The 23,894-nt window shown below is 49.2% G+C and overlaps 1 protein-coding gene and 1 long non-coding RNA gene across 5 annotated transcripts in view; both read left to right on the top strand.

Annotated features, from left to right (window-relative positions):
* The window catches only part of PTPN23 (protein tyrosine phosphatase non-receptor type 23), a 64,356-nt gene that overhangs the window by 22,500 nt on the left and 17,962 nt on the right, over window positions 1–23,894 (top strand). For 3 of the 4 annotated variants that reach the window (XM_083380079.1, XM_083380080.1, XM_083380078.1), the window contains exons 2-7: window positions 14,496–15,072; window positions 16,242–16,321; window positions 17,934–18,048; window positions 18,406–18,471; window positions 19,373–19,518; window positions 21,748–22,068. In XM_083380079.1, the coding sequence (XP_083236205.1) occupies window positions 14,972–15,072; window positions 16,242–16,321; window positions 17,934–18,048; window positions 18,406–18,471; window positions 19,373–19,518; window positions 21,748–22,068 (829 nt within the window). In that variant the 5' untranslated portion in view covers window positions 14,496–14,971. Of the gene's footprint in view, window positions 1–4,884; window positions 4,935–5,460; window positions 5,593–7,479; window positions 7,561–11,333; window positions 11,466–12,847; window positions 12,896–13,350; window positions 13,408–14,495; window positions 15,073–16,241; window positions 16,322–17,933; window positions 18,049–18,405; window positions 18,472–19,372; window positions 19,519–21,747; window positions 22,069–23,894 lie in introns of all 4 variants that reach the window. The other variant, XM_083380081.1, reaches the window with a different exon arrangement.
* Window positions 1,622–3,054, top strand: LOC310650519. Its single transcript, XR_014494395.1, has 3 exons — window positions 1,622–1,803; window positions 2,137–2,602; window positions 2,992–3,054. It is a non-coding gene; the product is annotated as an uncharacterized lncRNA (long non-coding RNA).

Genomic DNA, 23,894 nt, shown 5'->3' with positions numbered 1-23,894 from the left:
TGTGTTTGTGTGTGTGTGTGTATGTGTATGTATGTGGATAGGTAGTATAGATATAGGGGGGGTGTCTGTGTACGTATGTCTGAATATGTGTGTGTGTGTGTGGATAGGTAAATAGTATAGATATAGCGGGGTGTCTGTGTACATGTGTGTGTGTATGTATGTGGATAGGTAGATAGTATAGATATACGGGGGGTGTACGTGTGTGTGTGAATATATGTGTGTGTATGTGGATAGGTAGATAGTATAGATATAGGGGTGTGTGTACATGTGTGTGTGAATATATGTGTGTGTGTGTATGTGGATAGGTAGTATAGATATAGGGGGGTGTCTGTGTACGTATGTCTGAATATGTGTGTGTGTGTGTGTGTGTGTGTGGATAGGTAAATAGTATAGATATAGCGGGGTGTCTGTGTACATGTGTGTGTGTATGTATGTGGATAGGTAGATAGTATAGATATACGGGGGGTGTACGTGTGTGTGTGAATATATGTGTGTGTATGTGGATAGGTAGATAGTATAGATATAGGGGTGTGTGTACATGTGTGTGTGAATATATGTGTGTGTGTATGTGGATAGGTAGTATAGATATAGGGGGGTGTCTGTGTACGTATGTCTGAATATGTGTGTGTGTGTGTGTGGATAGGTAAATAGTATAGATATAGGGGGGTGTCTGTGTGTACATGTGTGTGTGTATGTATGTGGATAGGTAGATAGTATAGATATACGGGTGGTGTACGTGTGTGTGTGAATATATGTGTGTGTATGTGGATAGGTAGATAGTATAGATATAGGGGTGTGTGTACATGTGTGTGTGAATATATGTGTGTGTGTGTATGTGGATAGGTAGTATAGATATAGGGGGGGTGTCTGTGTACGTATGTCTGAATATGTGTGTGTGTGTGTGTGTGTGTGGATAGGTAAATAGTATAGATATAGGGGGGGTGTCTGTGTGTACATGTGTGTGTGTATGTATGTGGATAGGTAGATAGAATAGATATACGGGGGGTGTACGTGTGTGTGTGTGAATATATGTGTGTGTATGTGGATAGGTAGATAGTATAGATATAGGGGTGTGTGTACATGTGTGTGTGAATATATGTGTGTGTGTGTATGTGGATAGGTAGTATAGATATAGGGGGGTGTCTGTGTACGTATGTCTGAATATGTGTGTGTGTGTGTGTGTGTGTGTGTGGATAGGTAAATAGTATAGATATAGCGGGGTGTCTGTGTACATGTGTGTGTGTATGTATGTGGATAGGTAGATAGTATAGATATACGGGGGGTGTACGTGTGTGTGTGAATATATGTGTGTGTATGTGGATAGGTAGATAGTATAGATATAGGGGTGTGTGTACATGTGTGTGTGAATATATGTGTGTGTGTATGTGGATAGGTAGTATAGATATAGGGGGGTGTCTGTGTACGTATGTCTGAATATGTGTGTGTGTGTGTGTGTGGATAGGTAAATAGTATAGATATAGGGGGGTGTCTGTGTGTACATGTGTGTGTGTATGTATGTGGATAGGTAGATAGTATAGATATACGGGTGGTGTACGTGTGTGTGTGAATATATGTGTGTGTATGTGGATAGGTAGATAGTATAGATATAGGGGTGTGTGTACATGTGTGTGTGAATATATGTGTGTGTGTGTATGTGGATAGGTAGTATAGATATAGGGGGGTGTCTGTGTACGTATGTCTGAATATGTGTGTGTGTGTGTGTGGATAGGTAAATAGTATAGATATAGGGGGGGTGTCTGTGTACGTGTGTGTGTATATATATGTGTGGGTGTGTATGGATAGGTAGATAGATAGTATAGATATAGGAGGGGTGTCTGTGTGTACATGTGTGTGTGTGTATGTGGATAGGTAGATAGTATAGATATAGGGGGTTGTACGTGTGTGTGTGAATATATGTGTGTGTATGTGGATAGGTAGATAGTATAGATATAGGGGTGTGTGTGTGTCTACGTGTGTATGTATATATGTGTGTGTGTGTATGGATAGGTAGTGTAGATATAGGGGTGTGTGTACATGTGTGTGTGAATATATGTGTGTGTGTGTATGTGGATAGGTAGATAGTATACATATAGGGGTGTGTGTATATACAGTATATGTGTGTGTGTGTATAGATAGGTAGATAGATAGTATAGATATAGGGGGGTGTCTGTGTGTGTACATGCGTGTGTGTATGTATGTGGATAGGTAGATAGTATAGATATAGGGGTGTGTGTGTCTACGTGTGTATGTATATATGTGTGTGTGTGTATGGATAGGTAGATAGTATAGATATAGGGGTGTGTGTACATGTGTGTGTGAATATATGTGTGTGTGTATGTGGATAGGTAGATAGTATACATATAGGGGTGTGTGTGTGTATACAGTATATGTGTGTGTGTATATGGATAGGTAGATAGATAGTATAGATATAGGGGGGGTGTCTGTGTGTGTACATGCGTGTGTGTATGTATGTGGATAGGTAGATAGTATAGATATAGGGGGGCTGTACGTGTGTGTGTGAATATGTGTGTGTGTGTGTGTGTGGATAGGTAGATAGTATAGATATAGGGGTGTGTGTGTCTGTACGTGTGTATGTATATATGTGTGTGTGTATATGGATAGGTAGATAGTATAGATATAGGGGTGTGTGTACATGTGTGTGTGAATATATGTGTGTGTATGTGGATAGGTAGATATACATATAGGGGTGTGTGTGTCTGTGTGTATATACAGGGTGTGTGTGTCTATGTACGTGTGTGCATGTGTTTGTATGTGGATAGGTAGTATAGATATAGGGGGGGGTGTACATGTGTGTGTGTGTATGTGGATAGGTAGATAGTATAGATATAAAGGGTGTGTGTGTACGTTTGTGTGTGAATATATGTGTGTGTGTATGTGGATAGGTAGATAGTATAGATATAGGGGTGTGTGTCTGTACGTGTGTATGTATATGTGTGTGTGTGTATGGATAGGTAGATAGTATAGATATAGGGGTGTGTGTCTACATGTTTGTATATATATATATACACATATACATATACATACATACACATATACATATACACACATATGTGTGTGTATATATACACACATGTGTGTGTGTATATATACACACATGTGTGTGTATATATACACACACATACACATATACACTGTATGTATGTGGATAGGTAGATAGTATAGATATACGGGGGGTGTCTATGTCTACATGTGTGTATATGTGTGTGTGTGTGTGTGTGTGTGTGTGTGTGTGTATGTGTGTGTGCTTGTGTGTGTCTCTCTCACCCTAACCTCTATGTTTTATATATGTGTGTTTGTGTGTGTGTACACACACACACACACACACACACACACACACTGTATATATATATGACTTGTTAGACTTCAACTCCCAGAATTCCTCAGTCGGCCATTTTGATGAACTTGCAGGCTCGGATCTAAACTTTGAGGGGGTCTTCAAACATGGCCCTTTTATGACTGTGGGACTTCAACTCCCAGAATTCCTCAGTCAGCCATTTTGATGAACCTGCGGGCTTGTATCTAAACTCTGAGGGGGTCTTCAAACATGGCCCTTTTATGACTGTGGGACTTCAACTCCCAGAATTCCTCAGTCAGCCATTTTGATGAACCTGCGGGCTCGGATCCAAACTCTCAGGGGTCTTCCAACATGGCCCTTTTATGACTGTGGGACTTCATCTCCCAGAATTCCTCAGTCGGCCATTTTGACGCACCTGCGGGCTCGGATCCAAACTCTGAGGGGTCTTCCAACATGGCCCTTTTATGACTGTGGGACTTCAACTCCCAGAATTCCTCAGTCGGCCATTTTGACAAACCTGCGGACTTTTTTTTTTTAAAATTCCATTTATATCCCGCCCTTCTCCGAAGACTCAGGGCGGCTTACAAGCTTAGCCCTTGGATCTAAACACTCAGGGGTCTTGAAACATGGCCCTTTTATGACTGTGACTTCATCTCCCAGAATTCCTCAGTCGGCCATTTTGACGAACCTGCGGGTCCAAACTCTCAGGGTTCTTCCAACATGGCCCTTTTATGACTGTGGGACTTCAACTCCCAGAATTCCTCAGTCGGCCATTTTGACGCACCTGCAGGCTGGGAATCCAGAACCACGCCGGCTGAGGAATTCTGGGAGTTGAAGTCCACCCACCCTAAAAGGGGCCGAGTTGGAAGACCCCCCCCCCCCCCCCGTTGCCCTAAACGGGACGGACGTAATTCAAGAACGAGGTGTCGAGGGGGAAATTTTTCCCCGTCCCGGCTCATTTCCAAAAAATCGGGAAACCTCCAGTTTTGTAAATAAAATAAAATAATAAAATAAAATAATAAAATAAAATAAAATAAAATAATAAAATAAAATAATAAAATAAAATAAAATAAATAAAATAAAATAAAATAATAAAATAATAAAATAAAATAAAATAAAATAAAATAAAATAAAATAAAATAAAATAAAATAAAATAAAATAATAAAATAATAAAATAAAATAAAATAAAAAAATAAAATAAAATAAAATAATAAAATAAAATAAAATGAAATGAAATGAAATGAAATGAAATAAATAAAATAAAAAATAAAATAAAAAAATAATAAAATAAAATAATAAAATAAAATAAAATAAAATAAAATAAAATAATAAAATAATAAAATAATAAAATAAAATAATAAAATAATAAAATAATAAAATAAAATAAAATAAAATAATGAAATAAAATAAAATAAAATAAAATAAATAAAATAATAAAATAATAAAATAAAATAAAATAATAATAAAATAAAATAAAATAAAATAAAATAAAATAAAATAATAAAAATAAATAAATAAATAAAATTCTTTTTTCTTTTTTTTTCCCTCCCCATTTCTACCCGCCCAGGGGCTTTGCACTCCATGTTGGGCGCCATGGACAAACGAGTCTCCGAAGAGGTAAAAGGGGGTTTGATCTTGGTTTGATGCAGGGGCTTGTCTCGTCAAGGGTTGGGGACCGGGGGGGGGGGTTTCTCTCCCCGCCGCCCCGCCTCTCCCCCCCTCCCGGTAATTCCTCCATCAGGCTATGGCTTTCTGCATGATTGATTTCCTTGATTTCCCTCCTGACCCAACTAGGGAACGTCATCAGGGCTAGAAGGGAGGAGGAGGAGGACAACGACTACTGTGGGGTCCCTGGTGCTCTCTGAGCTGGGTGGTTTCCTTGCAGACATTTTGTGACCCAACTAGGGAACTAGTTAGGGAAAGAGAAAGAAAGGAAAGAAAGAAAGAAAGAAAGAAAGAAAGAAAGAAAGAAAGAAAGAAAGAAAGAAAGAAAGAAAGAAAAGAGAGAGAAAGAAAGAAAAAGAGAGAAAGATAGGACTGGGGGGTCCTTGGTGATCTCTGAGCAGGGCGGTTTCCTTGCAGACATTTCGTGACCAAACTTGCTTTTTTTCTTTTTTTTCTTTTCCCGTTCTCGTTTTTGCAGGGGATGAAAGTCTCCTGCACCCATTTCCAGTGTGCGGCGGGCGCCTTCACGTACCTCCGGGACCACTTCCCCCATTCCTACAGCGTGGACATGAGCCACCAGATCCTCAACCTCAACATCAACCTCATGCTGGTAAGAAGCCTCAGGATATATTCTCTCTCTCTCTCTCTCTCTCTTTTCCTTTCTCCCTCTCTTCTCCCTCTCTTTCTGTCTCTCATCTCCAGCTTTCTCTCATGCAACTTTCTCTCTCTTTCTCTCATCTCCAGCTTTCTTTTTCTCTCTCCCTCTCTCTCTTTCTTTCTCTCTCTCTCATCTCCCTCTTTCATCTCCCTCTTTCTCTCATCTCCCTCTTTCTCGCTCTTTTTCCCTCTCTCTTTCTCTCATCCATCTTTCTCTCTCATCTCCATCTTTCTTTTTCTCTCTCTTTCTTTCTCTCTCATCTCCCTTTCTCTCTCTCCCTCCCCCCTCTCTCTCTCTTTGTCTCTCCTCCATCTTTCATCTCCATCTTTCTCTCCCTCTTTCTCTCATCTCCCTCTTTCTCTCTGACTCTCTCCCTCTTTCTCTTTCTCTCTCTCCTTCTCTGTCTCTCATCTCCATCTTTCATCTCCATCTTTCTCTCCCTCTTTCTCTCATCTTTCTTGCTCTTTTTCCCTCTCCTTCTCTCTCTCATCTCCATCTTTCTCTCTTTCTCCCTCTTTTTCTTTCTCTCATCTCCATCTTTCTCTTTCTCTCTCATCTCCATTTTTTTCTCTCTCTCTCTCTCTTCCTCTTTCTCATCTCCATCTTTCTTTCTCTTTCTCTCTCATCTCCATGTTTTTCTTTCTCTCTCTCTTCTTCTCTTTCTCCCTGTCTTGGTCTTTCTCTCATCTCCATATTTCTCTCTCTTTCTCTTTCTCGCTCTCTCTCTCATCTCCCTCTTTCTCTCATCTCCCTCTTTCTCTTTCTCTCTGACTCTCTCCCTCTTTCTCTTTCTCTCTCTCATCTCCCTCTTTCTCTCTCTCTGTCTCTCTCCCTCTTTCTCTTTCTCTCTCTCATCTCCCTCTTTCTCTTTCTCTCTGTCTCTCTCCCTCTTTCTCTTTCTCTCTCTCATCTCCCTCTTTCTCTTTCTCTGTCTCTCTCTTTCTCTCTCATCTCCATGTTTTTCTTTCTCTCTCTCTTCTTCTCTTTCTCCCTGTCTTTCTCTTTCTCTCATCTCCATATTTCTCTCTCTTTCTCGCTCTCTCTCTCATCTCCCTCTTTCTCTTTCTCTGTCTCTCTCCCTCTTTCTCTTTCTCTCTCTCATCTCCCTCTTTCTCTTTCTCTGTCTCTCTCCCTCTTTCTCTTTCTCTCTCTCATCTCCCTCTTTCTCTTTCTCTCTGTCTCTCTCCCTCTTTCTCTCTCTCATCTCCCTCTTTCCGTCTCTTTCTACCTCTCTCTCTCTCACACACACACACGCACACGCATGCACCCACGAAGTTCAGAAACCGAACCCTTCCCCCCCACACACACACCCCAGGAAGCCCACGGAGGATCCGACAGGATCCATCCTCCTCGGATTCTCCCTCTGTTAAGTGACCGAGGGATCCTCTTCCTCTTTCTCTCATCGCTCCAAGAGGATTTGTGTCCTTCTCGGATTCTCCCTCCGTTCAGCGATCAGCCCTCTTCTCTTCTCCAGTGGATCCATTAGGATGGATCCTTCTTACTTTCTCCTTTCTGGGCTGTTCTTTCCTTCTTCCCACCCCCACCCCCACACCCACACAACCCCGCAAAGGCCGTTCGCACAAATTCCGTCGCAACTCACACTTTTGAAAGCCTCCCGACGATCCACGATCCCAGGACCAATTCTTAGCTTCCGTTGATCCCTTTATTTTTCGGGGGGTGGGGGCCAAAGTGATCAGGCCAGGGAATCCCCCATCCCCTTGGGGTCTTGCTCTGAGTTCAGGTCACACACACACAGACACACACACACAGACACACACACACAGACACACACAGACACAGCCCAACACCAACGTAGTCTTTCTTCGTTTTCCCATCCAGGGCCAAGCTCAGGAGTGTCTCCTGGAGAAATCCATGCTGGATAATCGGAAAAGCTTCCTGGTGGCCCGGATCAGCGCCCAGGTGCGTCTCTGGGGAGAAGTTGTGGGATGCTCCAACCCTGGGAGTCTTTCTTTCTTTCTTTCTTTCTTTCTTTCTTCCTTCCTTCCTTCCTTCCTTCCTTCCTTCCTTCCTTCCTTCCTTCCTTCCTTTGAAGAGAGACGGGGACAACCGGTTGTCTGAAAGGGTCAAAAGAGTCTCCCGCCGCCCCGAGCAGGGCAGGGTGGGTGGGTGGGTTGGACTAGATGACCCCCAGGGTCCCCTTCCAGTTCTCTCGCGTTCTACGGTTCGGTCAGGGTCTCCTGCTGGAGCAGGGGGCTGGACTGGATGACCTCCGAGGTCCCTTCCGACTCGTGCTACACTGTCATTCGGTCAGGGTCTCCTGCTGGAGCAGGGGGTTGGACTGGATGACCTCCAAAGCCCCTTCCAACTTGTGTCATTCTATGATTCTGTCAGGGGCACCTGTCTGAACTGCGGGTCAGACTGGATGACCTCCGAGGTCCCTTACAACTCTGCTATTCTGCAATTCTGTAAGGGTCTCCTGCTTGAGCAGGGGGTTGGATTAGATGACCTCCGAGGTCCCTTCCAACAGTCAAATAGAATCGAATCGAATAGAACAGAACAGAACAGAACAGAACAGAACAGAACAGAATAGAATAGAATAGAATAGAATAGAAAATATGGAATAGAATAGAATAGAATAGAATATATGGAATGGAATGGAATGGAATAGAATAGAATAGAATAGAATAGAATAGAATAGAATAGAATAGAAATATGAAAGGAATGGAATAGAATTAGAATAGAATAGAATAGATTAGAATAGAATAGAATAGAATAGAATAGAATAGAATAGAATAGAATAGAAATATGAAAGGAATGGAATAGAATTAGAATAGAATAGAATAGAATAGAATAGAATAGAATAGAATAGAATAGAATAGAAATATGAAAGGAATGGAACAGAATTAGAATAGAATAGAAATATGAAAGGAATAGAATAGAATAGAATAGAATAGAATAGAATAGAATCTGGAAGGGACCTCGGAGGTCTTCTAGTCCAGCCCCCCGCTCGAGCAGGACAACCTATCCCATCTCAGACAGGGGACTGTCCCGTCTCTCCTTAAAAACCTCCAGTGACGGAGTGCTTGAGGAGGCTGGACTAGGTGACCTCCAAGGTCCCTTTCCACCTCCGTTACTCTATAATTATCCAAGGGTCTCCTGTTTGAAGAGGGGGGGGGGATTACAAGACACCCCCCCCTCCAAAGTCCCTTCCAACTCTGTGATTCTGCTTGAGCAGGGGGTTGGACTAGATGGCCTCCGAGGTCCCTTCCAACTCTTGTCCTTCTAAGGAGGAAGAGAGACTCCCCCGGGCAAAATTTAATTGCGTTTATTTGATTTATCTCCTGATTTTAGTATTATGTGTAAATTACTCAAGGCGGCAAACATCCCTAATACTCCGGGTTTCCTCTTACTTTCATCCCAACAACCCTGTGAGGCGGGTTGGACTCTAAGAGATTCACAGGCCCAAAGTCACCCAGCCGGCTTTCAGGCCTAAGGCGGGACTAGAACTCACCGTCTCCTGGCGATTGGCCCAAACTCACCCAGGCTGGTTTTCATAACTAAGGCGGGACTAGAACTCACCGTCTCCTGGCGATTGGCCCAAAGTCACCCAGCTGGCTTTCATAAGTAAGGCAGGACTAGAACTCCCCGTCGCCTGGCGATTGGCTCAAAGTCACCCAGCTGGCTTTCATGCCTAAGGCGGGACTAGAACTCCCCGTCGCCTGGCGATTGGCTCAAAGTCACCCAGCCGGTTTTCATAACTAAGGTGGGACTAAAACTCCCTGTCTCCTGGAGATTGGCTCAAAGTCACCCAGCTGGTTTTCATAACTAAGGCAGGACTAGAACTCACCGTCGCCTGGCGATTGGCCCAAAGTCACCCAGCCAGCTTTCATAACTAAGGCAGAACTAGAACTCACCGTCTCCTGGCGATTGGCTCAAAGTCACCCAGCCGGCTTTCATAACTAAGGCGGAACTATAACTCAATGTTGCCCGGTGATTGGCCCAAAGTCACCCAGCCGGTTTTCATAGCTAAGGCGGGACTAGAACTCTCCGTCTCCTGGCGATTGGCTCAAAGTCACCCAGCCGGTTTTCATAACTAAGGCGGGACTAGAACTCCCCATCTCCTGGAGATTGGCTCAAAATCACCCAGCCAGTTTTCATAACTAAGGCGGGACTAGAACTCCCCGTCTCCTGGCGATTGGCCCAAAGTCACCCAGCCGGTTTTCATAGCTAAGGCAGGACTAGAACTCTCCGTCTCCTGGCGATTGGCTCAAAGTCACCCAGCCGGTTTTCATAACTAAGGCGGGACTAGAACTCCCCATCTCCTGGCGATTGGCTCAAAATCACCCAGCCAGTTTTCATAACTAAGGCGGGACTAGAACTCCCCGTCTCCTGGCGATTGACTCAAAGTCACCCAGCCGGTTTTCATAACTAAGGCGGGACTGGAACTCCCCGTCGCCTGGCGATTGGCTCAAAGTCACCCAGCTGGCTTTCATGCCTAAGGCGGGACTAGAACTCCCCGTCGCCTAGCGATTGGCTCAAAGTCACCCAGCCGGTTTTCATAACTAAGGCGGGACTAGAACTCCCCGTCTCCTGGCGATTGGCCCAAAGTCACCCAGCTGGCTTTCATAAGTAAGGCAGGACTAGAACTCCCCGTCGCCTGGCGATTGGCTCAAAGTCACCCAGCCGGTTTTCATAACTAAGGCGGGACTAGAACTCCCCGTCTCCTGGCGATTGGCCCAAAGTCACCCAGCTGGCTTTCATAGCTAAGGCGGGACTAGAACTCTCCGTTGCCTGGCGATTGGCTCAAAGTCACCCAGCCGGTTTTCATAACTAAGACGGGACTAGAACTCACCGTCTCCTGGCGATTGGCCCAAAGTCACCCAGGCTGGTTTTCATAACTAAGGCGGGACTAGAACTCCCTGTCTCCTGGCGATTGGCTCAAAGTCACCCAGCCGGTTTTCATAACTAAGGTGGGACTAGAACTCACCGTCTCCTGGCGATTGGCCCAAAGTCACCCAGCTGGCTTTCATAAGTAAGGCAGGACTAGAACTCCCCGTCGCCTGGCGATTGGCTCAAAGTCACCCAGCTGGCTTTCATAACTAAGGCAGGACTAGAACTCCCCGTCGCCTGGCGATTGGCTCAAAGTCACCCAGCTGGCTTTCATGCCTAAGGCGGGACTAGAACTCCCCGTCGCCTGGCGATTGGCTCAAAGTCACCCAGCCGGTTTTCATAACTAAGGCGGGACTAAAACTCCCTGTCTCCTGGCGATTGGCCCAAAGTCACCCAGCTGGTTTTCATAACTAAGGTGGGACTACAACTCACCGTCTCCTGGCGATTGGCCCAAAGTCACCCAGCTGGCTTTCATAAGTAAGGCAGGACTAGAACTCCCCGTCGCCTGGCGATTGGCTCAAAGTCACCCAGCTGGCTTTCATAACTAAGGCAGGACTAGAACTCCCCGTCGCCTGGCGATTGGCTCAAAGTCACCCAGCTGGCTTTCATGCCTAAGGCGGGACTAGAACTCTCCGTCTCCTGGCGATTGGCTCAAAGTCACCCAGCCGGTTTTCATAACTAAGGCGGGACTAGAACTCCCCATCTCCTGGCGATTGGCTCAAAGTCACCCAGCCGGTTTTCATAACTAAGGCGGGACTGGAACTCCCCGTCGCCTGGCGATTGGCTCAAAGTCCCCCAGCCGGCTTTCACGCCTGAGGTGGGATTCGAACTCTCTTCCCCAGGTGGTGGATTACTACAAAGAGGCCTGCCGGGCTCTGGAGAACTCGGATACGGCCTCTCTGCTGGGCAAGATCCAGAAGGACTGGAAGAAACTGGTGCAAATGAAGATCTATTATTTTGCGGCGGTGGCCCACGTGAGTGCGCTGTTTTTTCCCCCGGAGCACACTGAGGACTAGCAGCTCCAGCCTGAGCTGCGTGAGGAGCTGAGTTGTGGCGAGCAGAAGTTGGAGCCTTCCATTAATCTTCCTTCCTCCTTCCCTCCCTCCTTCCCCTCTTCCCTTCGTTCTTGTCTCCCTCCCTCCCTCCTTTCATTCTTTCTTTTCTTCCTCCCTCCATTCTTTCATTCCTCTCTCCCTTCCTCCCTCCCACCCTTCTTCCTCTTTCGTTCTTTCTTTTCTTCCTCCATTCTTTCATCCCTCTCTCCCCTCCCTCCCTCCCTTCCCTCCCTCTTTCGTTCTTTCTTTTCTTCCTCCATTCTTTCATCCCTTTCTTCCCTCCCTCTTTCGTTCTTTCTTTTCTTCCTCCATTCTTTCATCCCTCTCTCCCTTCTTTCCCTCCCTCCCTTCCCTCCCTCTTTCATTCTTTCTTGTCTTCCTCCTTCCTTTCTTCTTTCCTCCCTCCCTCTTTCATTCTTGTCTTCCTTCCTCCCTCCTTTCTTTCATTCCTTTCTCCCTTCCCTCCCCCTCCCTCCCTCCCTCCCTCCCTTCTTCTCTACCTCCCTCTTTCATTCTTTCTTTTCTTCCTCCATTCTTTCATTCCTGTCTCCCCTCCCTCCCTTTCTTCCCTCCCTCTTTTGTTCTTTCTTTTCTTCCTCTTCTTTCATTCCTCTCTCCCCTCCCTCCCTCTTTCGTTCTTTCTTTTCTTCCTCCATTCTTTCATTCCTCTCTCCCCTCCCTCCCTTTCTTCTTCCCTCCCTCTTTCTTTCATTCTTTTCTTCCTCCATTCTTTCATTCCTCTCTCCCCTCTCTCCCTCTCTCCCGCTTTCGTTCTTTCTTTTCTTCTTCCCTCCGTTCTTTCATCCCTCCCTCCCTTCCCTCATCTCCCTCCCTTTCTTCCTCCCTCCCTCTTTCGTTCTTTCTTTTCTTCTTCCCTCCATTCTTTCATTCCTCTCTCCCCTCCCTGCCTTTCTTCTTCCCTCCCTCTTTCATTCTTTCTTTTCTTCCCTCCATTCTTTCATTCCTCTCTCCCCTCTCTCCCTCTCTCCCTCTTTCGTTCTTTCTTTTCTTCACTCCATTCTTTCATTCCTCTCTCCCCTCTCCCTCTCTCCCTCTTTCGTTCTTTCTTTTCTTCACTCCATTCTTTCATCCCTCCCTCCCTTCCCTCATCTCCCTCCCTCCCTCCCTCCCTTCTTCCTTCCCTCTTTTATTCTTTTCTTCCTTCATTCTTTCATTCCTTTCTCCCTCCCCTCCCCTCCCTCCGTCCCTCCCTTCTTCCCTCCCTCTTTCGTTCTTTCTTTCCTCCCTCCCTCCCTTCTTTCCTCCCTCTCTCCCTTCCCTCCCTCCCTCTCTCCCCACAGTTGCACATGGGAAAACAGGCAGAGGAGCAGCAGAAGTACGGGGAGAGGGTAAGTTGGCGGCACCCCTCCCAAGACCCCGGTGTGTGTGTGTGTGTGTGTGTGTGTGTGTGTGTGTGGTGGGGGGAGGGGAGGCAGGGAAACCTGGTTCCCTCTGGCTTGGATGTAAACCAGGGTTTACAATCCTCAACCATCCCCCCCCCCACCGATTTGCCCAAACCGCACTTCTCGGCGCCTGGTTTTCTCGGCTGCCGTCGTAAACCGGGAGGACTTGAACCCGTAATTGTTGTTGTTGTTGTTGTTGTTGTTGTTCTGGCCTGTTGGGAAATTATTCTTCAACGGTTGCCCCCTCCCTTTTTTTTAAAAAAAAAAATTCCCAGCAGCTCCCGGGAACAAAGAACCCCCACCCCCACCCCCCCGCCTTTATTCCTCCTCTTCCTCCAAACCCCAGTCCTTCCCAACAAACCCGGTTTGCGTAAGCGTCCGCCTCTGCTCTCCTCCCGCAGGTGGCCTATTTCCAGAGCGCCCTGGAGAAGCTGAACGAAGCCGTCCGCTTGGCCAAGGCAGGTCGGGGTGGGGGGGGTGGGGGGATTCGCACTCGCCTCCCGCTCGGGCCCTTTCCTGGAGATAACTCTTTCTTTCTTTCTTTCTTTCTTTCTTTCTTTCTTTCTTTCTTTCTTTCTTTCTTTCTTTCTTCCTTCCTTCCCTTTCTTTCTTTCTTTCTCTCTTTCTTTCTTTCCTTCCTTCCTTCTTTCCCTTCCTTCCTTCCTTCTTTCCTTCCTTCCTTCCTTCTTTCTTTCATTCTTTCTTTCGTTCCTTCCCTCTTTCTTTCTTTCTTTCTTTCTTTCTTTTTCTTTCTTTTTTTCTTTCTTTCTTTCTTTCTCTCTCTCTCTTTCTTTCCTTCCTTCCTTCCTTCCTTCCTTCTTTCTTTCTCTCTTTCTTTCTTTCCTTCCTTCCTTCTTTCTTTCTCTCTTTTTCTTTCTTTCTTTCTTTCCTTCCTTCCTTCTTTCCTTCCTTCCTTCCTTCCTTCCTTCCTTCTTTCATTCTTTCTTTTCTTCCTTCCTTACTTCCTTCCTTCCTTCCTTCTTTCTTTCCTTCTTTCTTTCCTTCCTTCCTTCCTTCCTTCTTTTTCTTTCTCTCTTTCTTTCTTTCCTTCCTTCCTTCCTTCTTTCGTTCCTTCTTTCTTTCCTTCCTTCCTTCCTTCCTTCCTTCCTTCCTTCCTTCCTTCCTTCCTTTCTTCCTTTCTTTCTTTCTCCCCCGAGACTCAGAACGGGCCCTAGGGGCGGAGCGGGGAAACCCAGCGGCCTCGCAGCTACGACACCGGAATCCTCCCGCCCACCCTGGGGGCTCTCGGTAGGGAGGGGAGGATGGGAGATTGGGAAGAGCGAGGAAAAAGGATCGAGGTTGCTGGCTTGAAGGGTTCGGGGGGGGTAGGGGTCCAGAGGAAGAAGAGGAGGAAGGACTGTGGGGTCCCTGGGGCTCTCTGAGCTGGGGGGTTTCCTTGCAGACGTCTCGTGACCCAACTAGGGAACATCATCAGGGAAGGAAGGAAGGAAGGAAGGAAGGAAGGACTCTGAGCTGGGGGGTTTCCTTGCAGACGTCTCGTGACCCAACTAGGGAACATCATCAGGGCAGGAAGGAAGGAAGGAAGGAAGGACTCTGAGCTGGGGGGTTTCCTTGCAGACGTTTCATGACCCAACTAGGGAACGTCATCAGGGCTAGAAGGAGAAGGAAGGAAGGAAGGAAGGAAGGAAGGAAGGAAGGAAGGAAGGAAGGAAGGAAGGAAGGAAGGACTCTGAGCTGGGGGGTTTCCTTGCAGACGTTTCATGACCCAACTAGGGAACGTCATCGGGGCTGGAAGGAAGGAAGGAAGGAAGGAAGGAAGGAAGGAAGGAAGGAAGGACTCTGAGCTGGGGGGTTTCCTTGCAGACGTTTCATGACCCAACTAGGGAACGTCATCAGGGCTAGAAGGAGAAGGAAGGAAGGAAGGAAGGAAGGACTGTGGGAGGAGAAAGGGGGAGGAGGAGGAGGAGGAGGAAGGCCTGTGGGGTCCTTGCTGCTCTCTGAGCTTCTTCTCCTTGCAGACGTTTCCCGACCCAACTAGGGAACGTCATCAGGGCGAGTAAAATGCAGAATGACGTAAGATTTGAACCCGGCTCTTTCTTGCAGGGGCAGCCCGAAACGGTCCAGGAGGCGCTGAGGTTCACCATGGACGTCATCGGAGGGAAGTGAGTGCTTGGCCCAGCTTTCCGCCCCGTTGTTTTTGTAGTTCCTTTCCCCCCCACCCCCCCCAAAACCAAGCCAAACCCCCACACACACCTCTCTTTTTTTCCCTTCCCCCTGAGTATAGGACAGGAAGTCCTCGACTTACGACCGTTCAAAGTTGCAACAGCACGGGGAGGGGGGCAAAAAAAAAAGGCAGTTCGGGCCGTCTTTCTCGCGACCGTTTGCAACATCCCTGGGGATGACGTGATCAAAATGCAGACAGTTCGGAAGCCGACTCGTGTTTATGACAGTCGCAATGATCCAAATTCAGACGCCTGGCAACCGACGCGTGGATATGACGGTCGCAGCGTCCCGGTGTCCTGGGATCGAAATTCAGACGCTGGGCAACCGACTCGTACTTACGACTGTCGCAGTGTCCCGGGGTCACATAGATCAAAATTCAGACGCTGGTCAACCGACTCGTACTTACGACGGTCGCAGTGTCCCGGGGTCACATAGATCAAAATTCAGACGCTGGGCAAGTGACTCGTACTTACGACGGTCGCCGTGTCACGGGGTCATGGGATCAAAATTCAGACGCTGGGCAAGCGACTCGTACTTACGACGGTCGCAGCGTCCCGGGGTCACATGATCAAAATTCAGACGCTTGTCAATTGACTCGTATTTATGACGGTCGCACCATCCCCGGGTCAGGTGATCAAAATTCAGACACTTGGCATTTGACTCACATTTATGACAGTCACAGCGCCCCGGGGTCACGTGATCAAAATTCGGACGCTTGGCAACCGACTCATATTTACGACGGTCGCACGATCCCGTCCTGTGACCAAGCTTAACCGTGTGACGAACTTCACAACTGCAGGGATCCCCTTAGGAGCCCCGGCGAAAAAGGCGGTAAAATGGGGGGGGCCAAACTCGCTTCACAGCTGTCTCGCTTAGCAATGAAAATTTTACCCTCCTCTGTTGTCGTAAGTCGAGGACTTACCTGGGCTAACCAGAATGGATCCTTTCCTTCCGTCCCCATCGGCCTCACCCAGTTGTGTGGAAAGATCTTTGGGTGTGTCCAGAAGGGGCGGCTGGAATCTGGTTGCTGGTGCGAATCCTGTGGAAAGGAGAGGGGGCCACTTGGTGATCTAACGAGGAGTTTTTCTGAACCCTTCTTCCTTCTCAGGTACAATTCGTCCAAAAAGGATAACGATTTCATCTACCACGAGGCTGTCCCTGCTCTGGATACTTTGCAATCCATTAAAGGTAATGGGGAGTGGGCTTCCAATCCCATAATTCCCCAGCCGGCCATGCTTTAAAAGGGGTGGATTTCAACTCCCAGAATTCCCCAGCCGGCCTTTAAGAGGGGAGGACTTCCAGTCCCAGAATCCCCCAGCTGACATGATTTAAGGTGGATGGACTTCAACTCCCAGAATCCCCCAGCCGGCACGCTTTAAGATGGGTGGACTTCAACTCCCAGAATCCCCCAGCTGGCACGCTTTAAGATGGGTGGACTTCAACTCCCAGAATCCCCCAGCCGGCACGCTTTAAGATGGGTGGACTTCAACTCCCAGAATCCCCCAGCCAGCTCACTTTAAGATGGGTGGACTTCAACTCCCAGAATCCCCCAGCCAGCATGCTTTAAGATGGGTGGACTTCAACTCCCAGAATCCCCCAGCCGGCCATTTTTTTTAAAAAAATGAAACAGCAAAGTAAAAATTCACAGTTTGATAAGTGACTCTAGTTGACGTTTAATTTACAAAATTAGCCTTGTGTGGTTCAATTTTTGTCACTTTGGGTCCAAATAAATCCTCAAAAAAGTGTCAGCCTTGTAAACTGTCAGCCTTGTAAACTGTTACACGCACACACACAAATTGACTTACGACCATTTTTCCCACGATCGCAATTCAGAAACTTGCCGACCAACTCGTAGTTACGACGGTCGTGGTGTGCCGGGCTCCTCTGTGATCCCCTTTTGCCACCTTCCGACAAGTGAAGTCAAAGGGGAAGCAGGATTCCCTTAACGACCATTATTTGCAGTGATTAACAATGTTGTCGGGAAAGGTCATAAAACGGGGCAAAACTCAATTTTTTTACTGGAAAAAAAACCCAAAAGCGTTCTCGTAAGTCCTCGTCTTAACGACCACAATTGACCCCAAAATTTCCATTGTTAAGTGAGACATTTGTTATGCCTCGGATATTTGGGGCGCCATTGTGGTCGCTATTTGTTATCTCTCACTTAACTGATATTTGGGGCGCCATTGTGGTCGCTATTTGTTATCCCTCACTGAACTGATATTTGGGGCGCCATTGTGGTCGCTATTTGTTATCCTTCACTTAACGATATTTTGGGCTCTTAAGTCGAGAACATACTGGTATGGTTTTTCCCCCCTCCCCCTTATAAAATGAGTAACCATGAACAGGGAGTCCTCTAATTACGCCCATTCATATAGTGACTATTTGAAGTAACTACGATTCGGGGAAAAAAGTGACTTCGGTCCCTTTGTCCCACTGAATGACCGACGCCATGCCCCCACCGTCACCAGACCCAAAATTGGCTTGGCGATTGTATTTCTGACGGTGGGAAGCGTCTCCGGGGGGAGAGGTAAGGGGTGTCCGGCCATCCCCGCTTTGGGACTTTCCCAGCATGGGAGACCGGATCCCTTTAACGCCCGGGCGATTCACTCAACAACCGAAGTTGAGTTCCCCTCAGAACCGAAACGGTTTTAAAAAAATAATCCGGGCGTGGCTTGCTTTACACTCGTCTGGAAAAATCTGCTGTTGACTGCGGTCGTAAGTCGAGGAGCACCACTCGAAGCCTGGGGAGGAGGGGGAGGCTCTTGTGAGCACCTCCGTCATTGCCGTGTCTACCCCGCAGGGGCGTCGTTGGTCAAAGCCCTCCCCGTCAACCCCACCGATCCAACCGTAACCGGGCCGGATATTTTCGCCAAGCTGGTACCCATGGCGGCCCACGAAGCCTCGTCACTCTACAGGTAAGCACGAACCCGCTTTGGACGGACGCCCGCGGCTTCCGCAAGGGCGTGAAGCCGTTCTCCCTTCTAGTGGCCGGATGTTCCACAGGACTCGAACTCTTCCCCGCTGCTGCCAATCATTTGGCCTCGGCTGGAGACCCCCCCGAAGCTCCTCAGGGGAAGAGTCGAGTTCCATCGGGTGGTGGTGAGTTCCACCGTCCACCCTTCAGAAGCTCGGCTCAGCTCCCGGTTCGGATCCGACTGGAGCGAAGTCCTTGATGGTGTTCCATCCTGAAACTCCAGAAGCTGAGTTGTCTTCTTCTCCACCTGAAGTCGTCTTCTCTTTTTTTTCCTCTCTCGCATGTTTCTGGTCCTCAGCGAGGAGAAAGCCAAGCTGTTGAGGGAAGTCATGGCCACGATTGACAGCAAGAACGAGATCCTGGAGTATGTCTTTTTTTTTTTTCCTAAGACGGGTTTGGGAAGGGATGAGGGATCACATAGCCCATGCTCAAAAGCCCGGGAAGGAAGAAAGAGGGATCCTTGTACAGGTATCGGTTCGCTTAGTGACCAAAATTACGATGGACCGTTTTTTCACACTTCGCTTTACGACGGTTGCAGCGTCCCGGGCTCACGTGATCAAAATTCAGATGCTCGGCAAGCGACTTGTATTTACGACGGTCGCAGCAATCCCGGGCTCCCCTGGTCCCCTTTTGCGAACAGAATCAATGAGGAAGCCAAATTCATTTAACGTCCGGGTGGCTGACTGAACAACCGCAGAGATTCACTGAACGGCGGTGGCCAGAAGCGTCGTAAAGTGGGGCAAAACTCCCCCAGGTCTCACTTAAGAACATAAAATTTGTGCTGCCTTATTTTCGGTCGTAAGCGGAGGACCGGTGGCACGTTCTTTTTTTTCCCCTGTAAAAAGAAAGGGAATATCCCTGCAACGTGACTCCTCGACTTCACGACGCTTCCTTTAGCGACCAAAGTCACGTCCGTGAAAACGGCGGCTTTGCCCCCCTCCCACACACACTGCACGACCGTCGCAGCAACGCCGGGGCCGACGGATCCAAATTCAGACGCCCGGCGACCGACTCGCATTTGTGACGGTGGGGGCGGGTCGTGTAAGCCCGATTCGCTTCACGACCGTGGGACTGTGGGGGGGGGTGTTCCGCTTAACGACGGCGGAAACGAGAAAGGTCGTCCAAAGGAGGCGGAGGGGGGGGCGAAGTCAACTGAAGCGACGGAAAAGGTTGGGGGAGGGAGGCTTTCCCCCCCCCCGTTGCGGTCGTAAAGTCGAGGACTTCCGGCGCAAGCCGGGATTCAACCGGGTTTCGTCTGGTGCTAGGCAGTTCATGGACTCGCTCCAGCTGGACCCGGAGACGGTGGACAACCTCGACATGTACGACCACATCCCGCCCGTGTTGATGGAGAAGTGCGCGGCCCTCAGCGTACGCCCAGAGACCGTGAAAAACCTGGTCCAGTCCATGCAAGGTAAGGGTCCCGAGGACGAATCCTCCCCTGGCAGAGGAAGAAGGGTGTGTGTGTGCGTGTGCTAAATTGTTGGGTTCTTGGTTTGGGGTGGGGGTGGGTTTCCCTGGAGGGGTGGGGGAAGCGCCGGCGGGCAGGCCAAGCACTGGCAGGGAAAGAAGGGAAGCTCGGAGAACACTGAGGACTAGCAGCTCCAGCCTCAGCTGCGTGACCAGCTGAATTGTGGCGAGGAGAAGTTGGAGCCCAGTGGGGTTGAGAAACCCCTTTTTCACATCCCTCTCTCTTCTCTTTTTTTTCCTTCGTTCCTCCCTCCCTCCCCTCTTTCCTTCTTTCTTCTTTTTCCCTCCCTGCCTGCCTTTTTCACATTCCCCTCTTTTCTCTTCTTCCCTCCCTCCCTCCCTCCCTTCCTTTTTCACCTTCCCCTTTTCTCTCCCCGCCTTCCTTCTTTCCTTTTTCGCATTCTCCTCTCTTTTCTCTTCTTCCCTCCCTCCCTCCCTCCCTTCCTTTTTCACCTTCCCCTTTTCTCTCCCCGCCTTCCTTCTTTCCTTTTTCACATTCCCCTCTCTTTTCTCTTCTTCCTCCCTTTTTCACATTCCCCTTTTCTCTTCCCTCCTTCCTTCTTTCCTTCCTTTTTTACATTCCCCTCTTTTCCCTCCTTCCTTTCCTTTCTCACATTCCCCTCTCTTTTCTCTTCCTCCCTCCCTCTTTCATTCTTTCTCGTCTTCCTCCCTCTCATTTTTTCTTGTCTTTCTCCCTTTTTCACATTCCCCTCTTTTCCTTTTTTCGTCCCTCCCTCTTTCCTTCTTTCTTGTCTCCCTCCCTCCCTCTCATTCTTTCTTGTCCTCCTTCCTTCTTCCCTTCCTCCCTCCCTCTTTCCTTCTTTCTCGTCTCCCTTTTTCACATTCCCCTTTTTTTTCTTCCTCCTTCCCTCCCTCCCTCCCTCTTCCCTTCTTGCCCGTCTCCCTCCCTCCCTTCCTTTTTCACATTCCCCTCTTTCCTCCCTACCTCCTTCTTTCTCATCTCCCTCCTTCCTTCCCTTCCTCCCTCCCCTCCCCTTCTTCCCCGTCCCCCTCCCTCCTTTCCTTTTTCACATTTCCCTCTTTTCTCTTCCTCCTCTCCCTCCCTCCTTCCTTCCTCATTCCCTTCCTCCCTACCTCTTCCCTTCTTCCCCATCTCCCTCCCTCCCTCCCTCCCTTTTTCACATTCCCCTCTTCCTTCTTTCCTCCCTTCCCTCTCCTTCTTTCTCGTCTCCCTCCCTCCCTTCTCATTCTTTCTTGTCTTCCTCCCTCCTTCCCTTCCTCCCTTCCTCCCTCCGTCCTTCCTTCCTTCCCCCTCTCCCTCCCTCCCTTCCTTTTTCACATTCCCCTCTTTTCTCTTCCTCCTTCCCTCCCTCCCTCCCTCCCTCTTTCCTTCTTTCTCGTCTCCCTTCCTTTCTCACGTTCCCGTCTTTTCTCTCCTTCCCTCCCTCCCTCCCTCCTCCCTTCTTCCCTGTCTCCCTCCCTCCCTTTTTCACATTCCCCTCTTCCTTCTTTCCTCCCTCCCTCTCTCCTTTCTCGTCTCCCTCCCTTCTCATTCTTTTTTGTCTTCCTCCCTCCTTCCTTTCTTCCCTTCCTCCCTCCCTCCTTCCTTCCTTCCCCCTATCCTTCCATCCCTTCCTTTTTCACATTCGCCTCTTCCTTTCCTCCCTCCCTCTCTCCTTTCTCGTCTCCCTCCCTCCCTTCTCATTCTTTCTTGTCTTCCTCCCTCCTTCCTTCCTTCCCCCTCTCCCTCCCTCTCTTCCTTTTTCACATTCCCCTTTTCCTTCTTCCCTTCCTCCCTCCGTCTTTCCTTCTTTCTTGTCTCCCTTCCTTTGTCACATTCCCCTGTCTTTTCTCTTTCTCCTTCCCTCCCTCCCTCCCTCCTTCCTTCCTCCTTCCCTCCCTCCTTCCCTCCCTCCCTCTTCCCTTCTTCCACGTCTCCCTCCCTCCCTTTTTCACATTCCCGTCTTACTTCTTTCCTCCCTCCCTCTCTCCTTTCTCGTCTCCCTCCCTCCCTTCTCATTCTTTCTTGTCTTCCTCCCTCCTTCCTTCTTCCCTTCCTCCCTCCCTCTTTCCTTCTTTCTCGTCTCCCTTCCTTTGTCATGTTCCCGTCTTTTCTCTTCCTCCTTCCTTCCCTTCCTCCCTCCCTCCCTCCCTCTTCCCTTCTTCCCCGTCTCTTCCCCGCCCCCCCCGCCCCCCCTCCCAAACCCGGCAGTCCTCTCGGGCGTCTTCACGGACGTGGAGGCCACCTTGCAGGAGATCCAGGAGCTGCTGGAGGAAGAGGAGGCCCGGGAGCGAAAGCTGCGGGAAATGCTGGGCCGGCCAGAGCCCTCGCCCTCGCCCTCCCCCTCCCCGCCGGCCGGGCTGGGCGAAGTGGCCAAGGAGTGGGCCAAGTACCGGGAGGCGCACGGCAAGGCCAGCTTCACCAACACGGAGCTGCACAAGGCCATGAACCTCCACATCGCCAACCTCCGGCTGCTGAGTGGGCCCTTGGAGGCCGTCAAGGCTGCCCTGCCCTCCCCGGGACTCTCCCAGGGTAGGCGGGGAGGAAGCAGGGGAGGAATTCAGGAAGGAGAGGGAAGAGGGGGAAGGAAGGAGGGGGGGAGGGAGGGAGGAAGGAGAGGGAAAAGGGGAAGGAAGGTAGGACGGGGGAAAGGAAGGAAGGAGAGGGAAGAGGGGGAAGGACGTATGGGAGGGAGGGAGGAAGGAGAGGGAAAAAGGGGAAGGGAGGGAGGGAGGAATTAGGAAAGGAGAGAAAAGGGGGGAAGGAAGGAGGGGAGGAATTCAGGAAGGAGAGGGAAGAGGGGGAAGGAAGGAGGGGAGGGGGGAGGAATTGAGGAAGGAGAGGGAAAAAGGAAAGGGACGAAGGAGAGGAAAAGGGGAAGGAAGGAAGTAGGGGACGAATTCAGGAAGGAGAGGGGGAAGGAAGGAAGTAGGGGAGGAATTGAGGAAGGAGAGGGAAAAGGGGGAAGGAAGGAAGGAGAGGGGAAAGGGGAAGGAAGGAAGTAGGGGAGGAATTGAGGAAGGAGAGGGAAGAGGGGGAAGGAAGTATGGGAGGGAGGAAGGGAGGAATTGAGGAAGGAGAGGGAAAAAGGAAAGGAAGGAAGGAGAGGGGAAAGGGGAAGGAAGGAGAGGAAAAGGCGAAGGAAGGAAGTAGGGGACGAATTCAGGAAGGAGAGGGGGAAGGAAGGAAATAGGGGAGGAATTGAGGAAGGAGAGGGAAAAGGGGGAAGGAAGGAAGGAAGGAGAGGGGAAAGGGTAAGGAAGGAAGTAGGGGAGGAATTGAGGAAGGAGAGGGAAAAAGGAAGGAAGGAATTAGGGGAAGAATTCAGGAAGGAGAGGGAAGAGGGGGAAGGAAGTATGGGAGGGAGGGAGGGAGGAATTGAGGAAGGAGAGGGGAGAGGGGGAAGGAAGTATGGGAGGGAGGGAGGAAGGAGAGGGAAAAGGGGAAGGAGGAAGGAGAGGGAAAAGGGGGAAGGAAGTAGGGGAGGGAGGTACGAGAAGGAAAAGGGGGAAGGAAGGAAGTAGGGGAGGAATTGAGGAAGGAGAGGGAAAAAGGAAAGGAAGGAAGGAGAGGGGAAAGGGGAAGGAAGGAGAGGAAAAGGGAAAGGAAGGAAGTAGGGGAGGAATTGAGGAAGGAGAGGGAAGAGGGGGAAGGAAGTGTGGGAGGGAGGGAGGAATTGAGGAAGGAGAGGGAAAAAGGAAAGGAAGGAAGGAGAGGGGAAAGGGGAAGGAAGGAGAGGAAAAGGGAAGGAAGGAAGTTGGGGAGGAATTCAGGAAGGGGAGGGAAGAGGGGGAAGGAAGTAGGGAGGAATTGAGGAGGGAGAGGGAAAAGGGGGAAGGAAGTATGGGAGGGAGGGAGGAAGGAGAGGGAAAAGGGGAAGGAAGTATGGGAGGGAGGGAGGAAGGAGAGGGAAAAGGGGGAAGGAAGTAGGTTTAGGTTTTATTAAATTTTTATACCGCCCTTCTCCCGAAGGACTCAGGGCAGTGAACAGGGGAGGGAGGGGAGGGAGGGACGAGAAGGAAAAGGGGGAAGGAAGGAAAAGGGGGAAGGAAGGAAGTAGGGGAGGAATTCAGGAAGGAGAGGGAAAAGGGGGAAGGAAGGAAGGAGAGGGGAAAGGGGAAGGCAGGAGAGGAAAAGGGGAAGGGAGGAAGTAGGGGAGGAATTCAGGAAGGGGAGGGAAGAGGGGGAAGGAAGTAGAGGAGGGAGGGAGGAAGGGGGAGAGGGAAGGAGGAATTGAGGAAGGAGAGGGAAAAAGGAAAGGAAGGAAGGAGAGGGGAAAGGGGAAGGAAGGAGAGGAAAAGGGGAAGGAAGGAAGTAGGGGAGGAATTCAGGAAGGAGAGGGAAAAGGGGGAAGGAAG

This window comes from Vipera ursinii (assembly GCF_947247035.1).
Source record: "Vipera ursinii genome assembly, contig: SUPER_Z_unloc_6, whole genome shotgun sequence".
In the NCBI taxonomy this organism is placed as follows: domain Eukaryota; kingdom Metazoa; phylum Chordata; class Lepidosauria; order Squamata; family Viperidae; genus Vipera; species Vipera ursinii.
This window is presented reverse-complemented; position numbering and strand designations above follow the sequence as displayed.